This window comes from Harpegnathos saltator, unplaced genomic scaffold, assembly GCF_003227715.2.
Source record: "Harpegnathos saltator strain DR-91 unplaced genomic scaffold, Hsal_v8.6 scaffold384, whole genome shotgun sequence".
NCBI classification, from domain to species: domain Eukaryota; kingdom Metazoa; phylum Arthropoda; class Insecta; order Hymenoptera; family Formicidae; genus Harpegnathos; species Harpegnathos saltator.
Genome location: NW_020230188.1, coordinates 1,282,850 through 1,306,938, shown reverse-complemented (window position 1 = coordinate 1,306,938; position 24,089 = coordinate 1,282,850). Strand labels below are relative to the sequence as shown.

The 24,089-nt window shown below is 52.9% G+C and overlaps 1 protein-coding gene across 1 annotated transcript in view; it reads right to left on the bottom strand.

Moving 5' to 3' along the window:
- LOC105187622 (protein lozenge) overlaps nucleotides 1–22,570 on the bottom strand; it is a 30,779-nt gene extending 8,209 nt beyond the window's left edge. The window contains exons 1-4 of the mRNA XM_011148550.3: nucleotides 21,364–22,570; nucleotides 20,887–21,117; nucleotides 16,428–16,541; nucleotides 10,450–10,758 (exon numbers count right to left, since the gene is read on the bottom strand). Of these exons, the coding sequence (XP_011146852.1) occupies nucleotides 10,450–10,758; nucleotides 16,428–16,541; nucleotides 20,887–21,117; nucleotides 21,364–21,619 (910 nt within the window). The 5' untranslated portion in view covers nucleotides 21,620–22,570. The remainder of the gene's footprint in view (nucleotides 1–10,449; nucleotides 10,759–16,427; nucleotides 16,542–20,886; nucleotides 21,118–21,363) is intronic.
- Nucleotides 22,571–24,089: the final 1,519 nt, after the last annotated feature.

Sequence of the window (24,089 nt, the reverse complement as noted above, 5' to 3'; positions counted from 1 at the left end):
GGAAGCGACTTTCAATTACGTCTTTTTGGCCTCTGAAAGGCCGGTTATTTATTGTGTCTTCGAAACGCGACGGAAAGGATAATTGAGGTAAGAGTATGCCTCGCGTATGTGTATTCAGCGGTCCTTTCTTCACGTAATTCTGGGATCATTCCTCCTCCGAGAGATGTCAATGTGCGTCAATGTGCGATCGCACCTTTTCCGTCGACCCGTGCGAGCGACTTTCCGGACTCGGCGAGGCGAGCCGGAATATACATTATTACATTGACATTCCGTACATTTTTTTTCTAATCGTCGATTAACTGACCGAGTTTACAAATAAATAGCTCGAGCGTGACTCAGAACGCGTCTTTCACCGGCCATAGCACGCAAGAAAGTAGCGCAGTGCAGTAGAAGAAGCCAGATAAATCGGAGACCTTTCATTCAATGACACTGCTACTTCCAGGAATAGTTTCTTGACTGTCTCGGCTCGAAGAGTCTACAATCTTGCAGCTCGGGCCTGACTTGGTCCGAGTTCGTTTAAACCAGTACTCAAATTCCTTATACCGAAGCACGGTAGGGTCAAGGGAGGCCTTTCATTAGGATCCGGGCCGACGGAAATCGCGTAGGTGGCCTTATTCCGCCACGGCCACGCGCGGTGAACATGAACATTTTCTCCCGGGAATTTTCGGATCTATTACGAAAGGAAATTCGTAACCCGCCATAATTCGCCCCAATTCGCCCCAATTTATACATTCACGTTACACGGCCTGCGCGTGTTGGTTTGGGCCTTGCGCACGTTGGAGAAATGGAACTTGACATTATTGGAGTAAATTCTACTACTACGATTGCTATTCGCGCTGATTCGACCTTATTCTTCGCAAGATAAAAAGCCTGACTTAAAGCCTGACACATGGTACTTCACGAGCCATGGCATAAAAGTGCCGCTTGTCTTCCGATCCGTAAGTCTACGCGTTCTCGCGGCGGAGTATCACGGTGACGATGGAGCAGCGAAATAGCGGCGAAAGCGGTAGCAGTTCGTTAATCAATTGTCCACGCTCAAGTCGTGCCGTCGATTGGCTGTAATTAATCCAGGGTACGAGGAAAGAACAACGAGAGAGGGTCTCGGCGAGTTCTTGCCACTTGACTGCGCTGGGACGGCGCGGCGTTTCGGATGGACCGTTGATCGGTACGTTGATTCCGTTATTGTTTATCGGCTCGATCGGCCGTTTGCTTTTTCGTGACGGATCGCCGTCGCCCGTAACCGCTTTTTTCGCGAGCCACCACGCACGTACAGATCCGTTTGCCCGTTTCCCGTCTCGAGATAGAGGTAGCGGCCTGCACGAAAACACTCCGAAACACTCTCCAACAGCTCGCTGAATACGAGCGCACCGTTCTCCTTTTTTACGAAATAAATTGTAAAAATTGTGTCTCTGCTCTCGTTTTTTTTGCTCACGTTTACCGGCTCGCCCGTTGTGATAGGCGGAAGGTTAATTATTAACGAAGTGACGGGACGGGGCGCGTTGACGAGCACCGCGCTAGAGGATTTGCTCGCTGGCGCATTTCGCGCGGATATTAAAAAATAAACAACGGCGACAGGTGAGACCGGTAACATTGTGAGGCAAAATCGAACGATCGAAAGGGGCGTCTGTGCCTTCTCGAGCGTGGATCACGTAACTGCCTCCACCTCCACCTCCTCTTGTCTTACCTCTCTCATTCCTTTCCTTCTCTTGCTTCTTCGCGAGAGAGGTAATCCCCCCCCCCGCCCCTCCCAATCCCCCTTGGCCGTTGCGTATCCTTTCTATTCTCTTCTCTTTCTCTTTCGCCGGCTCCCTCCCTCGCTCTCTTCTCTCTCCTCCTCTCCTTTCTTCCGTCGACACGATCGAGTCAGTGTACCGGCCGATGTTACGAGTACAAGAATTTCGTGTACGAAAAAAAGGCATCGGGAGAGCATGGGCTTCCTCTCGATCCTAATTCGTCTACCTCGTCGGTACTTCCGTTCACCGTCTCCCCCCACTGCTCCTTCCCACAAAGCCTCCCGCGTTTTTTTCAATTATAGGTAGGTGCCCCCCGAGAGAGAGGTGCCGGTCTCTAGACGCATGAAATTTGCCGGATACACGACGCCCATGTACGGATGTATGTATTTTCGGAAATACCGTTTCGTAATCAGCGATTTCACCTGATTATTCGGCTGGCCTCGGGGAGTTACAAGATCCCCTTTACCGCGATTACGAGCCCGTCGTATCGGGGTCGAGGTAAATCGACGGGGTCGGCTGACGACATTGGGATTCGTGGAATTTCCGGCATCGACGCGAAATCGTCGAAGGAAGGAGCGACACTGTCCTGGAGCGCGTGGAATCTCGAGTCGGCGACACCGAGATTGATCTTCGAATTTGCATCGTCACACGTGTGTGTTGGCGACGGCGGCGGCGACGGCCGCCCGCGAAGCGAGTCCGAAAATCAACGGATAACGGATTTGATATCGCTCTGACTCGGTGGCACCGAGCATAAACCGTCCGATCAATTAAATATCTTCGGTATGATTCACAGGATGGAGCTCGTTAGGCCGGGAAGAAAGTTTGCCGCAGCGGCCGCGGGGAAGAGTATGCTAATTCCGCAGCGAATACTTTCTGCGAACGGCAGCGATTACGAGAAACGTGGTGGGAACTTTAAGTCCGCCTGCTAAGCTCGGGATTATTTACGACTTGGAGGAGTAACGGCAAGAAACGCCGCGTGAATCGCGAATGACGTTACACGCGCAGGATCCTTTTATCATCATAAATAAGTAAATAGCGACAGAGAGAGAAAGAGAGAGAGAGAGAACTTTCCGCGCATAATATTCGCGTTGTTTCAACGGATTCTTCCTTTTCACTCAATAAATATTTATGAACAAACATTAAGTATCAATTTCACATTTCCTTCGCGATGGCGATTTATCACTTGCAAAGTCAGAATTCAATCCTTATTGTGTTATTGTTTCAAACGTCTTCGCGCGCACGAATCTTTCGGTAAAACGATGATCTCAATTTCCGATTCGTGAATCGCTTTCTCGCTTCGCTCGTCCGACACGATTCTTTCTACGATTTCAACCGGCGAATCAGTCTTGGATCGATTTACCCGAGATCGTCCCTCGATCAGCTCGAATCGATTCGAACCAGTATCCTTGATTGAGGGACGTTTCGATTTTCGGCACGGAACGTTGTATCTCGCGCAGTGCCCGCGTCAGCTTCGAACGATTTTGCGTGGATTTCTCCGTTTCATCCACAGCGAAATTTTAATGATCATCCGAGAAAACGTTTCAGTGGCGATAAAGTACACGGCTAACAACAATCGAATTTTAGTATTGATTGCTATTTTCTTAACACTTCTAAAAATGAAAAAAAAAAAAAAAAAAAAAAAAAAGAAGCGAAAAAACAAGAAAGTCAGCAACAATGTGAGAGACTCTCGTGATCCTTTTGAGAAAAAGGAAAAAGTTTAATGACATTTCAGGATATTTCCCGGGATATCGTTTAAAGGCTCGTTTCGCGCGAGCGTTAATGACGGCTTTTTTGGGCCCGAATACCGGAAGTTAAATTGGCAGTAGACGCGACGACGAGAGAGGCGTGGGTAGAAGAAACGCGGGATGTAGCAGTCTATCTCCAGTGGCCTGGAACTCGCGTCGATCGTCGCGTGGGAAAAACGTGGATGCGTCTGAGCAAAGGGTTCGATTCGATCGAGCTTGCCCTTTCTGCAGGGCAACGTTTTGCGGAGATGCCCCCCGCCGCGTGCGGATTTTTTCGCCGGGCGCATTTCTTAATTCGCCGTAATCAAGGATAATGTACTTTTAGCTCCGCATCTAATCATGCACCGGGCCTCCTCCGATGAACCTGACACACGCACGCGTCTATAATCTTCAAGTACAAAGTTAGTTTTTTCTTTTCCTATCGATTACTTTCAATCATCAGCATATAAAACTTTGTCCATTCATCGGATGACAAGTGAACGCGCGGAGGAGAGTGCGAAATCAGCGTGGATTCTTCGGAAGGCATCTACAGATGCCGTGTTAGTCTCATGTGCATCGTGCGTAAAAGTGTACGCGCGATATCGCAAGGTTAACGAAGGTGGACCACCTTCTCTGGTGGTGTCAGCCGCTCGATCGCTCGCTCCCAGGTGGGCGAGAGCAACACGTTTACGACGCTAGTCGCCGAATCGAGGATGAATATACTTCGCCGGCAGAACCAATTAGGTGGCCTCTCTAGTCAGACACGCTCGTTGACTTTATCGCCGTCGGAAGATACGGGGATCCTTCGAGGAGACGTAAGGAGGTGAGGAAAGGAGTCGCCGTGCTTCCGCCTATCTGCGGCCGAGTCTTTCGCCGAGTCCTGCTCGTGTAACACGAAGAATACGTGGAAACGGAACGGCACGGCTGCCCTGTTTATTATCGCGGTCTGGGCTAAGCGGTCGCCACGGGTTTCCTTAAGCCGTCCGCCAAGTGCGCGCCTGATTGGACGGACACGAAGGATGTTGTACCACCAGGATACGCGATAAACCGGCAGGCGATAAAGTTCACCGGGCACCGCAGGAGAGAGGGATTTCTGAAATTCTACTTTGCGGAAGGCGTCTCGCAGACGAGCGGCCAGCTCGCGATCCGGAAGGAAGTCGCACGCGAAGGATCAACCCTTTTTCCCCGGCTGGCCCCGAGCGAGTTGCACGTCAGAAGCGGACAATCTTCTTCGTTTTGCTACAGTTCATTTTGATAGAATCGTCACGTGAACTCGATTGTAAAGAAGGTGAGGTTGATGCGAAGAGATCTCGCAGAGTGCAAAAGGGAAAAGAAAATGGAAGTATCGAAGGAGCTGAGGCGAGAGGAACGCGCTACGCGAGGAAACTCAAGGTATCCCGTGCAAATAAGTTACGCAGTGAATTTACAGCCGTATTATTGTCACGTCATTATGCAGCCCCATCAGCATAAAGTTTTTCAATGCAAAGTGGAAGCGCAGGAATCCGTCATGGAGGCGCTCGCGCCTGTATACATGATGCATTCGACGTTTCCGATTGGCCGGGACGCGTTTATAGCGTGTATCCCGAGGTAAATAAGCCAGGAGACGCAACAACGGTCGTGGCAGTCTACGATGGTGCCGACGGATTTACGAGTTTAATTAAGTTCTGCGGTCGCGTTTGTCATTTTAGCAGGCATCGAAGGCTCGTTGGCGACGAGCCACGCCGAACTTCGCTTTTCTGCGGGAAGTACAAATTGCGATGAGGAAGGAGAAGAAGAAGAAGAAGGGGAAGAAGAGAAAAGTTTACGCCGTTGTTTCTCAAGCTGCGCCGCGGCAATGATCCACTTTTTTCCACTGGCGAAGACACAACTCTTCGCCACGCAAATGTCCGCGGCGGATCGACATTCGACGTGATGTAACGCGCATGAATGATCTCGGAGACTTCTCGAAGGGAGCGCACGAGCGACAGACGTTCTAGGCGCGTTTCTTTCCAAGGTGTCATAGATCCTTTCACGTCCTACAGATTTAGCGCACGCGTTAATAACCTCGTGATAGAGCATGATAGGGGTCGCCATGTTGCGAGGGTGAGTCGCGATAGGAGTGTGTGTGACACTTTCCTAATTGCCTCGCAACTTCCTACCCCTTCCCCTCTTTAAGAAAAGCAACCCTTATCCGCCTGTTTCTCGCGGGGTTAGTAGACTTTGGATCCGGGAACTTTCCAGCACACGCAACAACTGGACACAAACTTCTACTTCATATCGCAGCTCGGAGAAAATCATTTTGCGCACGTACACACGCACGTAAATCACGTTTTTATCTTTAAAAACAAACTCGTAGCTCTGTGGCATAAACGCGCGATGGGTTCTCCCTATGAAGAATCGCAAGAGAGCCAAATTCTCTGTTTGCACCCTGCGCAACGCCGACGGCGTTGCTGAAACCTCGCCTCGTATATCCATTCACGGCAATCCTTCAAAATGGGAATATCGGAGAAATGGAGTCGCTACGCGGATGACGCGTACGCGAAGAAGATCGTGTCGTTCTCAAGACGGGGCAACGTCGGGGATAACGTTTAAGTAAGAGTGCCAGCTGCGAGAGCGAGTAGCAAGGAGGCGTAATAATCTCGCTACAACGCACGCACTAGGCTTCCATTAAGCCGCGTCGGCAGCATTCTAAGTACCGACGGGTAAAGTGCGCACGGCCGGAGCCGGGTTGGGTACCAAGATCCACGGTAGGACAATCAGTAGGTGGAAAAAATCCGCGGAACAGCCAGAAAGGTAGCCGCATTCCTGGTAGCTGCGGAGGCACGTGGGAATCGCGAGATCGCCCTGCCTCTCCTCCGCGCCTCTTCAGGCCCCCTTTCGCTGCGTTGGGCCTCGGTGAACAGCGCAACGCTGCTGCCGCTTGCCCGCGTGTGGGGCTCGTCGTCTTTTTGGGGTATCTCCTCTGCGCAAAGTACGAGCATCCCGGTAAATAGGTAAAAGAGCCTCCGGGACCGCGCGTCGGACAGCCGCGGGCTCTTTGTCTGCCTCTCTCTCTCTCTTTCTCACCGGAGTAATACGCCGGCCGAGGGAGAGAGAGAGAGAGAGAGAGAGAGAGATGACTCCCCTTCTTGCTAACTCGCGACAAGCTGCTCCTGGATTCTTCGCGCGCACCTCCGGGGACGGAGCTTGCAACGAATTACACGCTTCTTAACCTTAACCATCCGGTAACTGGCCGCGCGTAAAAATCGCCAGCCGATTGGCGCGGGGAAAAATACGCCGCGCCGATCGGCGGAGTCGCGCGATCGCGACGAGATTGTCTCTCTCATCGAGAGAGAGAGAGAGAGAGAGAGTCATCGACCGGTTTTTCCTCGGTGCCCCTGTCACTATCTTTTTTTTTTGTTATTATCCCAGTTTTCTGGATTCTTCGGATTCCGCGGCGAAATGAATGTGTAAAGGCAGACGAAAGGCTGGTTCCCCCCCCCCCGGCGAATTTTTCCAATTCTGCGCGACCGTTTGTTTATCTCTCCAGCTGGATAAATAACTTCCTTCTCGTAAACCGCCGCGACGCGCCTTTAGCCGATGCGCACTTCTCGCGTCTCTCTCGCGTCTCTCTCGCGTCTCTCTCTCTCTCTCTCTCTCTCTCTCTCTCTCTTTCTCCAATCGCGCCGGTGGACCTGTTAGAAGGCGCGCCAGGACGCTCGTCTCTCTGAGCTCGCCTCTCTCGTTGGGGGAGGAGAGGACGAGAGCGCGAGTACACGACTGCGACGACGACGAGGACGACGGGACGAGGAGGACGCGGAGACGGGAAACGAGAGTCCGCTGGTTGCAGCCTACGCGAGTAGACGTGGAGGCAGACAGAAGGAGTAAGCACAGAATATACAATCAGCATGATTGTTTGACACCCCATAATCAGCGTCCTTACCCCTACCACCACGCTAGCAACATCGTGGCTTCTTCGTCCGTTTTGCCTCGCCCCCGCCCGCGCGCCTTCTCCTCTCCTCTTCCTGGTGCTGTGCACTCTTCTCTCCGTTCCTTTCACGTTGATACTACCACCTGAGAGATCTGATCCTCTCCCCTCTCTCTTCTCCCTTCCCCGCCTCGTTCCTCTCGCATCTTGCCTCTTCGGGTACACTCGGTCCGCTGCCACTGCGCGCGGGGCCTCATTACCCCGATCACGACTCGAAATGAGACTCGGCGGGGCGAGGAAGACGAGAAACGGGCACAGTTATATTATAAGAGACAGAAATAATGCTCACTTCCCTTTTTTTCTTCAGCGTCCGGGGACCCCCGGACCGACCGCCATCGACCGGCGCGGCGCGGCGAGGCGTTTACCCTTTCGCCTAAGGGAACGTACTAGAGTCTCGAAATTTATGCGCGGGATTGCGATGCACGACGCGAGAGCGGTTCGCGCGACGCTCGAGCGCGCAATTGTGCGAGACAATCGCGAATTTCGCTCGCTCGATTCACATCGCCGTCACTGACGCCGCGGCGTTAAAAGCCGCGCTATTTCGCATTTCTACTTTCCGCGCGAAGCAAAGCGTGAATCCAATTCGCGCCAATTTCACGTAGTTACGCGCTCTCTCATATTTTTGCGCTCTCGCGCTTATCGAGCCGATAGCACTTTTAATCGTTTTATTTCCCCTCGTACAACTTTCTGGCACGTACGTGAGATTTAGAAAGCAATCACGGTTAGGAGGAGGCGAGCGGGAGGGAGGCGGAGGAGGAGGAGAAGGAGGGTAACTTCGATTCAGTAACGTCGCAAGCGAAGCGAGCAGAAGATAAAAGGAGGAGTCGCGCGAGCGAAGGGCAAAAACAACATGGATCCAGCTCCGGATCGATCGAGAAGCGACCGATCGATCCCTGGTATTACGCAGACGTGCACGTGAGTCGTACGTGAGTGCACGAGCACGTCGGCGGATCCGACGCGACGGCACGCCCGAGCGCCGAGATCCGAATCGGGTGAAAAGAGAGGCTGTGCGCATCAGCGAGCTGGAGGCAGCGAGAGCTAAGGACGAGCCTGCTAAGGACGAGAGAGAGAGAGACGCGGACGGATAGCTCTTTCTCCCCGCCCGGCCAGCACGGCGGGGAGGATGAAAATTGCATCCACCGACGCGCTCGGTCATTTTGCACCACGCACTGCGCCGGCCGAGTCCGAGGCGCGCATCGAAGTTCGAAAGTGCTCATTAGAGTCGCGCCGAGGAGGAAAGAAGTGTCGAATGAATGAGCGGTAAATGGAATATCCGTCGAAAGAGATTGCATTCATTCATGCCAAAGGTGGTGGAAGCGCGGCCCTTTTCGGCCCTCAGCAGCCCAACGACGACGACGACGACGACGATGTTCGGTCAGACCCAGAGGTGAAGCCGACGTCCAAGAATCGCACCGTCGCGGAGATCGCTTTTGCGCACCCCGTGGCTAACGAGCTCGCTCTCTCTCTTTCTCTCTCTCTCTCTCTCCCTCTCTCTCTCTCTCTCGCGTTCTTTTAGCCGCGCGCAATGGTGAGCGTCGCGCGGATAAACGAGCTAATTACACAACGGTCGATCCGCGAAGGTGTCTCGGGTGACGAGAAGTCGGCCCGGAAGGTGACGGAGGACCCGATCGCACCGCCGAGGCGAGGGGCGATGGGAGGGGCGGAGGGGAGGCGGAGGAGGAGATTAGGGCAAAGAGAAACCGCAACGTAGCTTCAAAGAGGTCTCGCCAGCAGGGGCGCGTCTACTTAACTTTGATCAGGTCGAGACCGCTGATGCGAGACGAGCCGCGCAGAAATAAAGTGCCTCTCGACCTTCCCGCCTTTTTGCATCCTATATTATCTCGATAGTTCGAAATATCCGAAGCTATCCGGCGCGCGAGACTACGGGGCGGTTCGCGCGTATCGCCGGCGCGCGAGGAAAATGGCCGTGTTTTTGCCGGCTGCTCGAATTTTTAGCGTGCTCGCGCGAAGATGGAGATTCTTCGAGAACGCGGCTCGAGCGCGACTCGCCCTCATCCACCGGAGGAAAATTTCTGTGCACGCGCTCAGGGAAATTTTTTTCGTAGGAACAGAATTTCTTCCGCCCAAGACTTCACCCGGTCCGCGATGACCGATGATGACGACAACAACGACGACGACGACGACGACGACGTCCTTCCACGAGGAGGACACTTTTTCCTCGTGCCACTCCGTGCGACGCAACGGTGCATCGGCAGAGATCGGCGAAGAGGGAGATGGAAACGGCAGGTTGAATGTCGTTATTACGTTGAATTAGAGGGTGCAGAGCCGGAACGAGGTATGAAACTATTACCTCGCGAAACGGCAGAGGTCCCCTCCTCCTTCCCTCCTTCTCCCCACCGCCCTCTTACCTTCCCTAGGGATCCCCTTCCACGGTCTCTCCCTCTTCACCCTCTCGCGACGAGGGGTTGGGTGGGGTTAGTGCGTAGTTTCGAGTCCGCTCCACGGGGCACGAGGATGCTGCGCGAGAGAGAGTGCGAGATGATGATAGCCGCGCACGAGTATCCATCACGAACCAAAGGAGCAAATAGACCGGAAGATGTTGTTTCTACTTAGCGCTTAGCACAGCGCCGCGAGGGTCTCTGTTATGATACAAACGAGCGCGAGCCTCCGCGAAAATGCGGGGGCTGTTCTCCGGGAGATTCGTTTACGATGAATAATCATCGGGACGCCTTCGAAGCGTTCGTTTGTCGTTTGTCAGTTTGGGCCTCTCTCTCTCTCCCTCCCCCCCCTCTCTCTCTCTCTCTCTCTCTCTCTCTCTCTCTCTCTCTCTCTCTCTCTTCATCATCGGCGGAGAAAGCACGTGCGAGTACGCAATTGCTTGGGAACAATGTATCTCGAGGTTCGTTGGTGTCGAACCTTCAAGGAGAACGAGAAAGTAACCCTGAGATTTTTAACGGAAATATATATGGATTCTTCCTACGATTTCAGAACGAAGACTATGATTTCTCCGCGTTGTGCGAGACGTATCAGCGGACTAATTGACTAACGCGGATAATAAAGAACAAGCGAAAAGATGAAAACTCACCGCCGTGTTGAGGGCTGCGCTTGTAGCAATCCTGATGAACCGAGGAGCCGCCGGTAGCCCCGAGGTGTGTACTGGAAGCCGGCGATGCGGTCGGGTCGGTGTTGTTGGGGTTGGTGCAGGCACCGCTAACCGAATTCGTGGTGACGTTGTTGCCGGTCTGCTGGTCGTGTAAGTGACTACTGTGATGATGGTGATGCTTATTCCTCCCGAAGGATTCGAGTTCCCGCAGGTGGGATCTGAACGAGGTCGGCGCGTCAAGGAAGGGCCTTTGTCCCAGGCCGAGCGCGCGGAACTGCTGGTGTTGCTGCCCTGAAGACAAGTTGTTCACAAGGCGGCGATGTATGTGAATTGATGCTGTTCAATCGCGACATCGAGTGTTTCTAATCGCACGCGCGCGCGAATTCGGCGGCTTCGTTTTAAAGGTCCGAGGGTTTCGCCCAACCACGACTAATTCTAATCGGTCTTCTTCCGTGGGAGCTCTCATCACGCGAAGAGGTCGCGAACAATTTCGAACGAGACACGTTAAAGGCTCGCTTGGACATCTCCTCTTCGATGTCGCAATATTTTTCTGTTATTCGCGTTTCGGACGCGATTCGAAGCACGTGGTATTCCTAAATCGGGGAAATTGACCGATGTGCGCCTACGTCATTAGCCCGATAAGCGGGATAATGAAGAAACTCGATCTCTCTTCCCTCGGTAGACTTCAATAGCATTCCTCGCATATCCGAGGCCCCGTAGATAGACAGAATCTCGGGCCAAGAGAGCATCGCGACCGTACATATAACATAGATACTCCGATTCCCTATTATCCCGGGTCCCGATACACGCTTGATACATATCGTTACACGGCGATGCACATGACTCGGCACGTGCTGCACGAGCTCGAACGTTTGCATAATCATCGGGGACGCGTACAATCGCAAGACGAAATGCGTTTGACGTGGACGTGGACAACGACAGTGTTTCGTGTTCGAGAAGCAATTGTGGCAAGCGCAAAGTTGCAAAGGTCGCGGATGCTTCACCGCGTGGCAAGTGGACGACAGGCTGCGATCGGACGCGCAACTTGAAATATGTATCAGCCGCGACGCGTCGGCGTGGCTGATCGTCGTCTCGACTCCCCGGACCTTGGATAATTCGCATATCGGCATCTCCGTGGTGACAAGAACGGAACAACAGAGTCTGCCCGTCACTAGCGGCCAAACAGAAGCGGCATGTTTTGCTCTCTCGACCACTCTCCATGCCTGTCCATCTCTTCAACGGTTTTTCTCTTCCTCTCTTTCAACGGTTTCAGCATCGAGGAGAAACCAAGAATGGGAGTCTAGGCGCAAATTGTTATTTCTCGGCAGGAGGAGGGGAGAGAGGAAGAGGAAGAGAGAGAGAGAGAGAGAGAGAAAGAGAGAGAGAGGGAGAGTGAGTGAAGGATGGAGAGACAGGGAGGAGAGAAGAACGGTGAGGTAGAGCGAGATAAAGGAAAAGAGAGCAAGAGCGAGAGGAAGAAAGAGAGAGAGAGAGAGAGAGAGAGAGAGAGAGAGAGAGAGGGAGGAGAGAGACACCTCCGGCCACGAGGGCGAACGACAAATAAAGTTCGACCGCAAACTGCACGAAATTGTCGGCGAGCCCAGATGGTCAGCTCCAGTGCTCTGACCGATGCCTACAAGATTATTCCTTGCTACCGACTACCACGATCGGCCCGCGCCAGGAGGTACAAGCCGGACCCGTGTATAGGGCCCCGCGGATCCCACGACTTCTCACGTACCGGACGCCGATAATGCCCCAAACGTACGGAGCGTTACGCAGCGATGGGCCCGCCGATGTACTCCTCGCGCTCGGCCCGGACTCTCCTGAAAGGTCAAACGGTACACGCGAGGTTCGGTTCTTTGCAGTAGCTCTCCGCTGCCGTAGAAACGTGAAATTTCGGGGGAGAAGGCAGAGAGAGAGAGAGAGAGAGAGAGAGAGAGAGAGAGAGAGAGAGAGAGAGAGAGAGAGAGAAAGAGAGAGACGACCGACGACGGCTGAGGTGATATCCGTGAGGTCTTTCGACATCTCCGACATATATCCGGCACTAAGTGCATCTGTCTTTTTCTTCTCGCCTACAATTTGCACGATCGTGAAGAATGCGGTCGGCCGGCGATCAAGACGCAAGATCACGGTGTTCTCGCGAACGGTGTGTGATTGCCAGATCGACGCGTGAAAAACATTTCATTAGAATAAACAAATACGACGGTGATATAACACCTTCATCAATCGTCCCACTGGTTCGCGCAGCTCGGATAAGCGGAGAGAAAGAGAGAAGCGAGAGAGAGAGAGAGAGAGAGAGAGAGAGAGAGAGGGGGGGAGAGAGAGAGAGAGGGGGAGAGAGAGAGAGAGAGAGAAAGAAAGAGAAATGACTCCAATCTCCACGGTACGAGTGGTGGGCTTATCTAATCAGTGTGGCGGCCCCGGGAGGACGGAAATAGCGCGGCTTTTTCCTCCTCTCTAATAACGAGCCCCTCCCTCCGCCCGTCTTACGTCCTCCTTGACGCCAGTGCCAGGCTAACGCGCGTTTCGTACATTCCATTCTCGTCTGTTCACTTTTTTTTTTTCTCTTCATTTCCTCCGCTTCTTAACGTTAAACCGACGTTCGCAGTATCCGTGCGCACATCCGCTCTCGATTTCAGATGTCCGCATCGCTCCGCGATGACCGCGTCATAGTTTTCCGGCCAGCGCGAGCTCTGGCCTCACGCGTATTCGCGAGCGGAAGCACCGCGAGATCCGCCGCACTTCTCGACGCCGTTTTATCAGGAGGTGGTCTTTAATCGGACTTTTCGGTCTCCGATAGAGCCTTCCTCTGACCGGTAGGATCAAGAGAGCTGGTCTCGAGAGAATCCAATCGCGAAGCAGCCCAGTCCAATTTTAACATTTTGATTGACGGCCACCGACCATCGAAATTGCTTCGTATACGCTTCCTTTTGGTGCAATCGGTTTTCTCGAAAACTACTATTTAAGGCCACGTCGATTGGCGGACGCGCGATTTTGCGGAGATACGGCAAAGCGTCGATCGATTCGGCGGCAAGAAACCAAAGTCGACGAGTCGTCATCCAGGTCGACCAGGCCGACGGATCGGCGCGCGACGCGGCGGCCCCGTTCGACTCGCGTTCGTATCGTAGTACATTTGACGAAAACGGGAAAATCCGGCTCTCTTTCTCTCTCTCTCTCTCTCTCTCTCTCTCTCTCTCTCTCTCTCTGTCTCTCTCGTATGCGCAGATATTCCAAAAAGGAGTACCCGCACGTCCTGTCATCGTTCATCATTACGCGTTAACGCGGCTGGGTGGGCACAGGGGAGGACAGGGGAGGAAGTATATCGTTGGCGACGTACCAGAGCACGTTCCGTTTCTATTAAAACAAGAAATCATTTCGAGAATCTGTGACGTACTACTAATATACGACATTCCAAATACGGAGCAATTACGGAGCGAAGCAAATTCAATTTCGACTTTTGACTGACAGCACCCATCCATCGATATCGTTTCGCTCGCTGCGTTTCGATGATTTTGGGCCACGGTGACGGGCGGCGGCCACTTTGTTTCGTGTGCGGCTCTCTCTTTCTCGATTTATCCGTCCGCGTTCGATTCGTCCCTGCGTGTGTCGCCGCCGCCGTTTCAGTTATTGGCAACTGACAAATTACTCAGACGCTCCGCCGTCGCCATTGACGCGTACCGAACGAAAAGTACGGGGTAACGTTATTATTTCGCGGTTCCAATCGCTCGCGAACGATTCATTACCGCCATTCGACGGAAACACCTCAAGACCCGGGAACGTATTGTATCATTTATTTCCGTTTCGGATTTCTTACTCGGCCCGAGAGAAGGAAGGAAGCAAGGAAGGAAGGAAGGAAGGAAGGAAGGAAAAGGTCGTTCCGTTCCGTTCCGAACTCTTTCACGTGGAGCGTTGCGCATCGGCGAATTACGGAAATTGCCCGATTACCAGCCGCGTCTATGGCGCGCGGGGCTGGCCCGGGGGGAGGATTGAATTTCCGATAACAAAAAGCTCGCGATTATGCACGCAATAATGAGAGCCGGCAGGTGTCTGCGGGGCGTCGAGCATTGTTGGCAGCACAATGAAAGCGCCGGTTGTTTAGCTCGGCGCTCGTCCGGCGCGTACGCTGCGCCGCGCGCCGGTTGCCGTGCATAGATTGTCCCTGGTGCGTGCCAGCCAAGGCACGCCACGGTGTGCCAAAAGCCGTGTATGCAATATGTCGCCATGCGTGTCTATTCCGCGCGGGCCGCGCTGTGCCACGCGACAACACACGCGCGTTCGTTCGTGTCGTTTTTCGGTTTCGCAGAGGGCCAGTAGGTCGGCGCGACGCGACGCGACGTCCGCCGCTCTCTCGTCTGCCCGGGCCGACAACTTAAACGGCTTAAACGAGCCTCCGATTTGAAGAGGGTTCCACCTACCGATCGTATACCACCGGTGAAAGCAATAATCGTAAAGGTAGCGGAGGGGCCGTGTGAGAAAGACACTGTTGCGGGGTAATCCCGGCTCCAAGTTCATCTCGCGACTAATTTGCGGATCTCGCGCGCGCGAATACCTACGCCTCTTCTCTCTCTCTCTCTCTCTCTCTCTCTCTCTCTCTCTCTCTCTCTCTCTCTCTCTCTCTTTCAGTTTCCGCTCTGAGGTTCGCTCTTTATCAGGCTGATCGCACGGTAATCGCGCATCACTTTAACGTAGATAGATACACTGGACACACTCTCTCGGAGGCTTTTTCATTTCACATTCAGCGAACGCGGTGATTTGAATTCATCGAGCAACGCAGAAAGAGGAGAGGCCGGTGCAGATTGATTTACGCGCAGTAGAGCAGCTCTCATCGTCGGGGCAGCGAACGTACGGACGATGGCGAGCGAAAGACAGAAGCGGGGGCATCTTCGTCGAGGACGTTGCAAATGTCGAGAGCGGCGCGGAGCTCTGGAAGTCGAACGGCCGCGGCGCGACTTGAAACTTTAACTCCGCCGTTAAGTGCACTTTATGCCAGTTGGAAAATTGACGAGGTTCACGCGTTTGTGCGCGACGGTCGCGCCCGAGTCAAGCAGTAAAAACATCAGTAAAATCAATCACGCTCGACCATTTTGAAAAAAAAAAAAAAAACAACAACAGCGGGCCAGCGGGTGTACGTGGTGCCCATCAATACTTTATACAACAAATGCGAAACGCCCGCAAAAAACTGCCGCTTTCGCGGTTAACTCCGCAACGGCTATTAATCTGATATCGAAATAACGACCATTTTTTTGCTCGCCGCGAATGCATCCCAAAATAGGTGTTGGCCGAATCGTTGGACGAGCACGACCAGCGCGCGCGCGCGCGCGCGCGCGAGCGGACGCGATGTCTCCTCCTCGATCCGACGCGGAGGGACGGTTGCGACTCGGTAGAGTTATAAAACTGGAGGGTCGGGAACCGCGCCACCGCCGCGATCGACTTTTACTGCGTTTCGCGTGATTCTATCAATTTCGGCCGACCGATAATGAGCCCGCCAACAGAATGTTTTAGCAATTTTTCGGGGGTTTTCGCGGCGAATTAGCGTAAGTGAGTTAACGTATCCGGCCGCGCACGAACGTGCGCTTGTAAAAGCATTGTCTCCCGCGTGCGCGTGTGCGTGTGTAGGTGCGCGAATAGCCCGGCCCGAAACACGCACCAGCGCGATACGCACGTCGACCACTGCATCATCGCGCACCATCTGCTCGGTAATGACTCCCCATTACCGCGTACAGGGACTTTCGTTGAATTATCGGTACATTTTCAGGGAATCCCCGGGCGACGCGGCGCGGCGCCGGCGGCAGCGGCGGCGGCGGCGGCGGCGGCGGCGGCGGCGGCGGCGGCGGCGGCGGCGGCGGCGGCGGCGGCGGCGGCGGCGGCGGCGGCGGCGGCAGCAGCGGCAGCGGCGGTGACGGCGATGTCGCGCCGAATAGATCTCGCGATCGAAGCGTCGCATAAAGTGATCCACTTACTCGTTTTCGATCGCGGCTCCCGCGGTCCGTCGACGGTCACCTTAATCGCCCTCGTGTAGGTCGCCACTTGGGGAGGCGTCGTCGATACGGTAATGGTGATGCTGAAGCTCTTTCCTGCGATAGAGAGCGATACATTACGAGTTGGTTGAGAGCTGAGTTTGCTTCATTATTGATCTATGAGCTAAAGAGTTTCATCGAAGAGTTTGTCGTTGTTGCAATTGTCTATTCTTTTTTCGATTTCTGACGGAACGATAACACTCACGGGGGCCGAGTGATCTCGAGATAATTTTTCTCGGCGATTGAATATCTGCGCTCCGTTCGACTTTTCATCCTTCATTACACACCGCGAAGACGGGGTCCGATTTGTAATTTGCGACTTTGCAATTACCCCCGTGTCTATTCGATCGTAACGGACCCTCGGTATTCTTAAACACTCTGAAGGATAATAGAAGAGGAGTGGATACTCGGGGGTGGAGCGGTCGTGTACATATATCATCGGCGAAGGTCTGAAAGTTGAAGGTCCGGTATATTAATTCCCTCTCCATAAACGTCCGTCGGAGAGATTGACTACGCGCTCTTAAACGACCCATCGCGCGCTAATATGCATTCGGTAATTCGCCGTTCTTTCGCAGCTCGTCCATTCGGCTAGAAGACGCGCCAGTTGTGTGTGTCCCTTTCGATCGTCCCGCTCGGAACGGAGAGAGTTCTGTGTCGCGCGGCAAAAAGATTTAACCTCGCGTTATTTACGTTCTTCAGAATTAGAGGAGGGGGAGGGGGAGAGAGAGAGAGAGAGAGAGAGGCGGAAGACAGGCCGATACTTTTTAACCCCGGACGGGCCGGGCCGCCGTCAAAGGGCGACGTAGAAGGCGACAAGTTAGTGCGGGCAAATCGTACGATGCCATCCGTTTTCGCAGGATCGTTCTCGGGATCGAAAGGCTCGGTGCCAACCTGTCCGACATGACGAAACGAAACACGACCAAGACTGCTGTTTACGCCAAAAGAGACGATACCTAACGCGCCGCGGACATGCAATCGTTTGTGTTGGCGTAAATGTCAACGATTTGTAATTGTCTCCCCTTGGTACACCCGGTTCCACCTCGCTGTGTCTGTCAACATGATAACCGGCATCAAACACCGCCAACCCCGCCACCCCCGGGAGCTGCAACTGACTGCAGAGCTACACGGCGTTATATCCCAGTTATATCGTAGCCCTCTCCGCTCTTCCGCGATAGAGCCCACCCCCTCGTTTGCACCCTCCGCTCGATCCCAGGATACCTACCTCTCTCGCGGCCGTCATTGTCATCGTCATCGTTCATCTGTCGCGCGCAAAGTGCATCGCTTCGGAATGTAAAACCGCGTTTTTGCATCAGAAGACGGTTCTTTCGAACACAAACGCCGCCGGGTTGTTCGGGTGATAATCGGTTTTTTTTGTCTCCCCCGACTCCCCCGAGAGCGAACCGAACTCGCACGCGGGATTGGACTCGTTCTTTCACAGAACACTACTCTACGAGTCATCTAAGAGTCATCAAACCGGCGTGTGACGAGCGTGAGACCGACCGACATCCGGGCGAAAAATCGCGGGAAATTCGGAAGGACTCCGAAGTCGGGGGGGGGGGGTGGTAACGGTCGATCGGAGGAAGGGTCGCGCGTTGCGCTGGACCCCTTCCCCCCGACCGAGTCCATCGCATTTGGGGCTAATAATGCTGCACAGCCGACTCCCCTCTCCGGCACCCGGACCTGCGGTTAATACTCGATGATGGGAACGGTCATCTGCAGAGACAGGACCCGGCCTGTGCATTCGCGAACGACGGACGTTCGGACGTTCGGACGGACGGACGAACGGACGGACGAACCGACGGATGGACGGACAGACGAACGAACGAACGAACACGCGGACGGACGGACGGACGGACAGACAAAATCGGGCCACGCGTATGTGGCACCTATATAACGTGCACAGCATCACAGCTCTCTCGACTGCTCACGGTCGTCCTCCGTGTGTTTCTCTCTGCGTGCGTGTGTGTCGGTGCGTTGGCAACACACACCGAGGATGAGATGAGCGCGCCAGGCCAAACCGCCCACACACAACCCGCCCGAAACCACTCAAAACCGTCCGTTAATACTCATGGCGACGAGAGCGGAGGGGACGAGGTCGCGTAGGGCTAGGCGAGCAGCAAGCACACCGGGGTAGAAAGGATAAGGGGGTGGGTGGGTGAGGGAACGGACGTGTCGGTGGTAGGGACGAAGCGGAGGTCCCCGAGTCTCCCAACAGGATGTCTCTGCAATTGTCAAATAATTACTATCGGTGGTAATTTCAGCCGTGTCGATATAGACTGCGGTATATTACTAATTATAGGCACGGGCCGCTTTCGACCCGGCGATGATGGAACGAAAACGGCCGTCTCTCGTCGTTTCAGCCGCCAGCAGCCCTCTCTTTGATTCGGCGCTACTACGTCTCGTTTCTTTCCACCCACGGTGAGCTTTCGGGATGACCCCCGTTCCGGCGTTTACGCGCCGGGCCGATAATTGCCGGTGGGTGGCGCGCGCGCGCGCGGGGGAGGAGGGGATCCTCCGAGCTTGCCGGACGCGGGGGAGAGACACAAAGGACATCGCGCCATTTCGAAAGGACGGTCGATGTCCGACGTAAGTTTGCTGCTGTAATGCGCTTTAATGAAGAGAAAAACGCTCGCTCATCATCGCCGACTTGCGGTTGTCTCGTGTTGTTTCCTTTTTAGCGCAAATTAGCTTTAATAGCCGACTGATTAGAGGCAATAAAGCGCGAGGTGCGAGGTCCGGCGTCGTGATCCTTGCGCGATAACGCGGAAGACACGTGTCAGAGTAATTTCAATCGGATATATACACGCGGCTTGGAGAAAATTGTGCGGTGAGAAAAATCGGGAGGGACACCCGATTCGCAGGCCCCCCCCCCCCCGCCCCCGGCTGGCGAAGTCGCTCGCCGAAAAATAATCTCGTCGTGTTGCTCGTCGTGTCGTCGTCGATCCCCTTTTTAATCGAGGAGGCAACGGCCACGATTTTTCGTGGCTTCGCTGTTTTAAAATCCTCGCTGCAATTTCTTGAATCAGTTTTGCCGGCCGATGCGATGCAATTCAATCAAATTAATAAGTCGCGGAAACAAAACCTCGATGATACAGGAGAGGCCCGGCTCGCCCGGTGGTGGCCGATATCAACACACCGAGGGCGGTTTGGTCAATCGCCGAAATTGAGTATTATGGATTATTGGGGGAGAGATTGAAACGACGAAAAAAAGAAGAAAAAACAAAATAAAAAATAAAAAATAAAAACATATAACAACAAGCCGAAAAATGGACAAAGGGATCGAAGGATTTTGGTGAGGGAAGTGTCTCTTTCGCTAATTGACTCCGAGGACCGGTGCACCTGTGTCAGGAGCACGAAAATCGCGAACCCTGCACTTCATGATCAAATCAAATGAAACATAGATGACGCGATACGGGACGAGCAGCCCGTGTACGAGCAGTCCGGCCCGTTAATTCATAAACGCACCCTCCGGATCATAGGGTGCAAAATGCATTTGTAGGCTTTGGACAAAGCCGCCTGCTGATCCGTGAATAATTATTACCGGCCGGAAAATCGATATTTCGACAGCGCAAACAAGTCGAATGTGTTCAACTGTAAACATTTTGTAAGAGGAATTAGCGCGAGATCCGAAATTCCGCCTTTGATTTTCATTTTCCCTCGCGTTTTCGATTTTCGCTGCCAAATTTTGCGTTACATTACTTTCTGCGTTCATGTTTACCTATTTTTCGTTTCGTTCCTTTACTTTTTGTCTTTTCGACGTGCAGCAATCAATGCTGCTTTTCATTAATCTACACACGCGCGAAAGAGCCGCAAAGGGTTGTCGGAAAATTAGGGTCGAAAATTAAACAAGTCAAGAGCATCGATCGACGTTGGTTGATTTTGGCAAGTCATCCTCTCCGTCCATATCCGTCCATATCCGTCGGATGATTTCTGATTAACGGCCAGTTGTTTCGAATGCTCGGTTGGGGCTTGTGGCAGACATCGAGTAATGACTCTGGGGGTGGCAGGAGCGGGAACTCGCGGATGGGGACGCACGGGGGTGAACGAGGGTGGCCCGATGATGATGATTACAATAACCGTGATTTTAGAGGGCTGGAAATCGCGGCACGCGCTTTTGCTCGTCCTGATATACAACGTCAGGGATTTCTCGTATGAACTCCGATATGATCAAAGGTACGGCAAATTGTTCCCGAGCGAATAATTGGAAGTTTAATAAGCTTCTTTCATACACAAACGCCAAACGGTTCTGTTTTTTTCTTTTTTACTTTTCTTTCTCTCTCTTTGTTTCTAGGAAACACGCGTCTTTTTTAATGCGGAATGATTTCTCCCGTTGCGCTTAAAGTTAAAGATTCTTTTCTGTTTTCTTTCTTTTTTTTTTTCATGATAAGAGAAAGAGACTCACCCCTGCCGCTTCTGCCGACGAACCTGAGATCGTTGAACTTGGCGACTTGATTCTTCATAAGCGCGGTCGAATTTCGCAGCTCCGCGCAACAGTTCTCGTCGTTGCCAGCTCGGACTGTCACTAGGGTCCCGTCGCCGACCTCGCCGAGAGCAACCACTTTGAAAGCCACTGGCAGCGTTTTGTTGGATCGCCAGTGAGTCGGTAGTTGACTGCATAGGAAATACGGCGAACCTGTAACAAAGTTAACGCAGATTTTTATCGTAAAACAATTATTTCACATAAAAATTGAGTTTGTTTTAACGAAGCGGTGAATATATGACGGGCATTTGACACCTGCTCGCGTTGCGCGCAATCGTTGTGTTTCCACGTTCATTCTCTCGTACATTTCTTTTCCTACTCAGGTTTTTCATTTTCTCGAGTATTAAAGATCTCGTTGTCGTTCTGTTTTACGCTTATTATTAATCTAATTAATCTAACCTGTCCTGACGAGTTCTCCAGGATGCTCGGCTTGCGCCTCGCCGACGAGCCTTTCGGTCCACCATAGTTCGCCGACGGCGGCACTCTCGCTCATCTCGCCACCTCCACCCCCGGCGTCGGCGTCGTCTACCTGGTGGTACCTGCTGTTTACACCTTGCAGCGGCGCCAGGGAGGGACCGCACGGGCCGGCGCCTTCGTGGGATCCAACGGTGCCGTAATTCTCCCCGCAGGCCACGGAACCCACCGGTAGATGCATCCCATCGGCCAGTAGCCGCCCCTCGTCGCCTAAGCACGCACCCCCCGGCCGGGACGTCGTGATTTCACTTGCTTCGCGGACGGAAGCGACCCCGAAGTCGTTCCGTCTTCGTGCCTCGCTACCAGCTGCTCCAACAGATCCTTCGTTGTTCGTGATCGATCAGTCGTTCCTCTTCCTTGATGACTGCACCATTTTTCATGATCGAACGAGAGATCGTCATAATCGCAGATGTGGATCTCAATACCGCGGCGTCGCGTAACGGGTTTCCCCCATGATCAACGATCGTTGTCTCTGAGATTCTTTGATGGTGCACCGTTGCATCTCTCGCACGTCGGTTTAGCGGATAGTCCGACGATTTTAAGTACCGTCGTGTCACCGTCGACTCGCAGTTCACTCAACACTCGGTATCATTCGAAATTGATATCCATCACTATTCGAGTATCTTCTACGAAAACACTACCGTCGGCGACACCTAATCATCTGTCTACTCCTACAGGTTGTCGCTGTCAGATGACGCCAATTCCTCGAATCTGTTAGAACGTCACGACGTTACACTTGGACGAACGGCGCACTTTTCCTACATAATATCTTCTGACATTTCCTTCTAGCGAATTGCGTTATAATCGCGAGGTCGGTCGGTCTGTCAGTCGGTCCTCTCTCGCGCGAACGTCAGTCGCGGTCGACGGTGCGCGACGTAATGCCGCGCGGAGCGGCTCGGCGGACCGCGTGTTCCGCGCGTAAGCGGCCCGGGACGGCCTAAGCCCGCGGGTTCTGGACCCCCGCCTCCACTTTTGCCCCCAACTGACGTCCCTCGCGGCTGAGCGTAGCGCGCGGGTTACGTTCGGGTGCTCCCACCACCGCATTGTAAGCCGTCCGCCCCACGTCGCGCCACTTTTCGAAGCATGATCTCCACTGGAGATCTCCCAACTTCAGCGGTGTGTGCTCGCCTCGCTCACGACGTACTCTTTCTCCAGCACTTCCGCCGCCCGGCGAAACTTCGCTCTCTCTCTCTCTCTCTCTCTCTCTCTCTCTCTCTCTCTCTCTCTCTCTCTCTCTCTCTTGCTCTCGTCCTCTCGCATGCCGCGCGGTGACCGTTACTACAAGAAAGAATTGGTGTTCATGAATTCGCTGGGTCGTGAGCGAACAGACGTGATATGCATATATACAAGAGTCTGAATAAATTCGCGGGATTCCCCGTGTGTCAGCACGGACATTCGTCTTTTCCTACAATGACTGGGCGATTCTTATGCCGCGATCGTACTAATTAATATTCAAGCAACTAGTTTGGAGATCGTAATTTTTTTACTGAAATTATTATATAACTTCTTCAACAATGGATACAGCGATCCGGCATGCAATGGTGGGACGTGGTCTAATGATGGTCAGTCGCTTTTCGGGTCACTTCTCACAAACGATAAGGGATAAATGCCAACGAAATTCTCGACGTTATCGTGTGATTTTTCACGACGGCCCAGCCTCCGGTGGTCGTGATATTGCGATGGCCCAGCCTTCGGGCGATTCTTCCCCTCCTTTCTCTAGGAGTGGGAATAGACGACGTGGGGGTGAAACACGTCGCCCAGAGGTGATATGAACTACCCACGAATCTTCCATTGTACAAATCTACCATAATGTAACTTTTGAACATCCGCACATTTCCTCTATATATATAATAATTATAATAATTATTTTCTAATCAACGTAAGCATTTAACCCTTGTCTCACTTGTATGCATATGTATGCGCGCGCGCATGTGTATGTGTGCGTGTACATGTATATGTCCACACGTGTTTCATTGTACGCTTTATGTTAATATTTGAATTAATTTTCACTTGTATATATGAATATATTATATATGTATAAATGAGGAAACTCTTTGGTGACACGTTTGAAACACAAAAGACTCGACTGCGATCAGAGATCAACAGATGTAACGGAGTGAGTGACATTTGTTCGGTTCATAAACACGTACTTGGCTGGTTTCTTTCGGTTTCCGCAAAATCTCAGCAGTACAGCATCCTGTCAGGCAACGGCAAGGCGTAACAAGTGTCCGTGTGACGTCACTCGAGTTTCTGGAGGCGGAGCTTCTCGCTGGGGAAGCAGGTGGAGGGGTCAAACTCTCCCGCATCATGCATCGCTTGCCCCACCCCCGCGATTTTGTTCCTTTACGCTTCCACCACTTTCCATCTTCTCCTTCTCTCGTTCCCCTTTTCCTTCCTCGTGAAGGCTTGGATCTCGACGTTTCTCGCTGGAAACTTGGGACACTGTCCCAAGCGAACGGTATTCTTCAGCAGTCAGCCATTGTTGCATAAATTAAGAAATACCTCTTGTCATCTTCAGTAGACTTGACCGAATTTGCTGAATTTGACTAAAATAATCCGCTTGAGGTCATCTCGTTGATCCAATTTATTTTTCTGGTTGCTCCAACAAATCATGTCGTGTAGTTTGTTGATCGAATGGTATTCCAAAAATT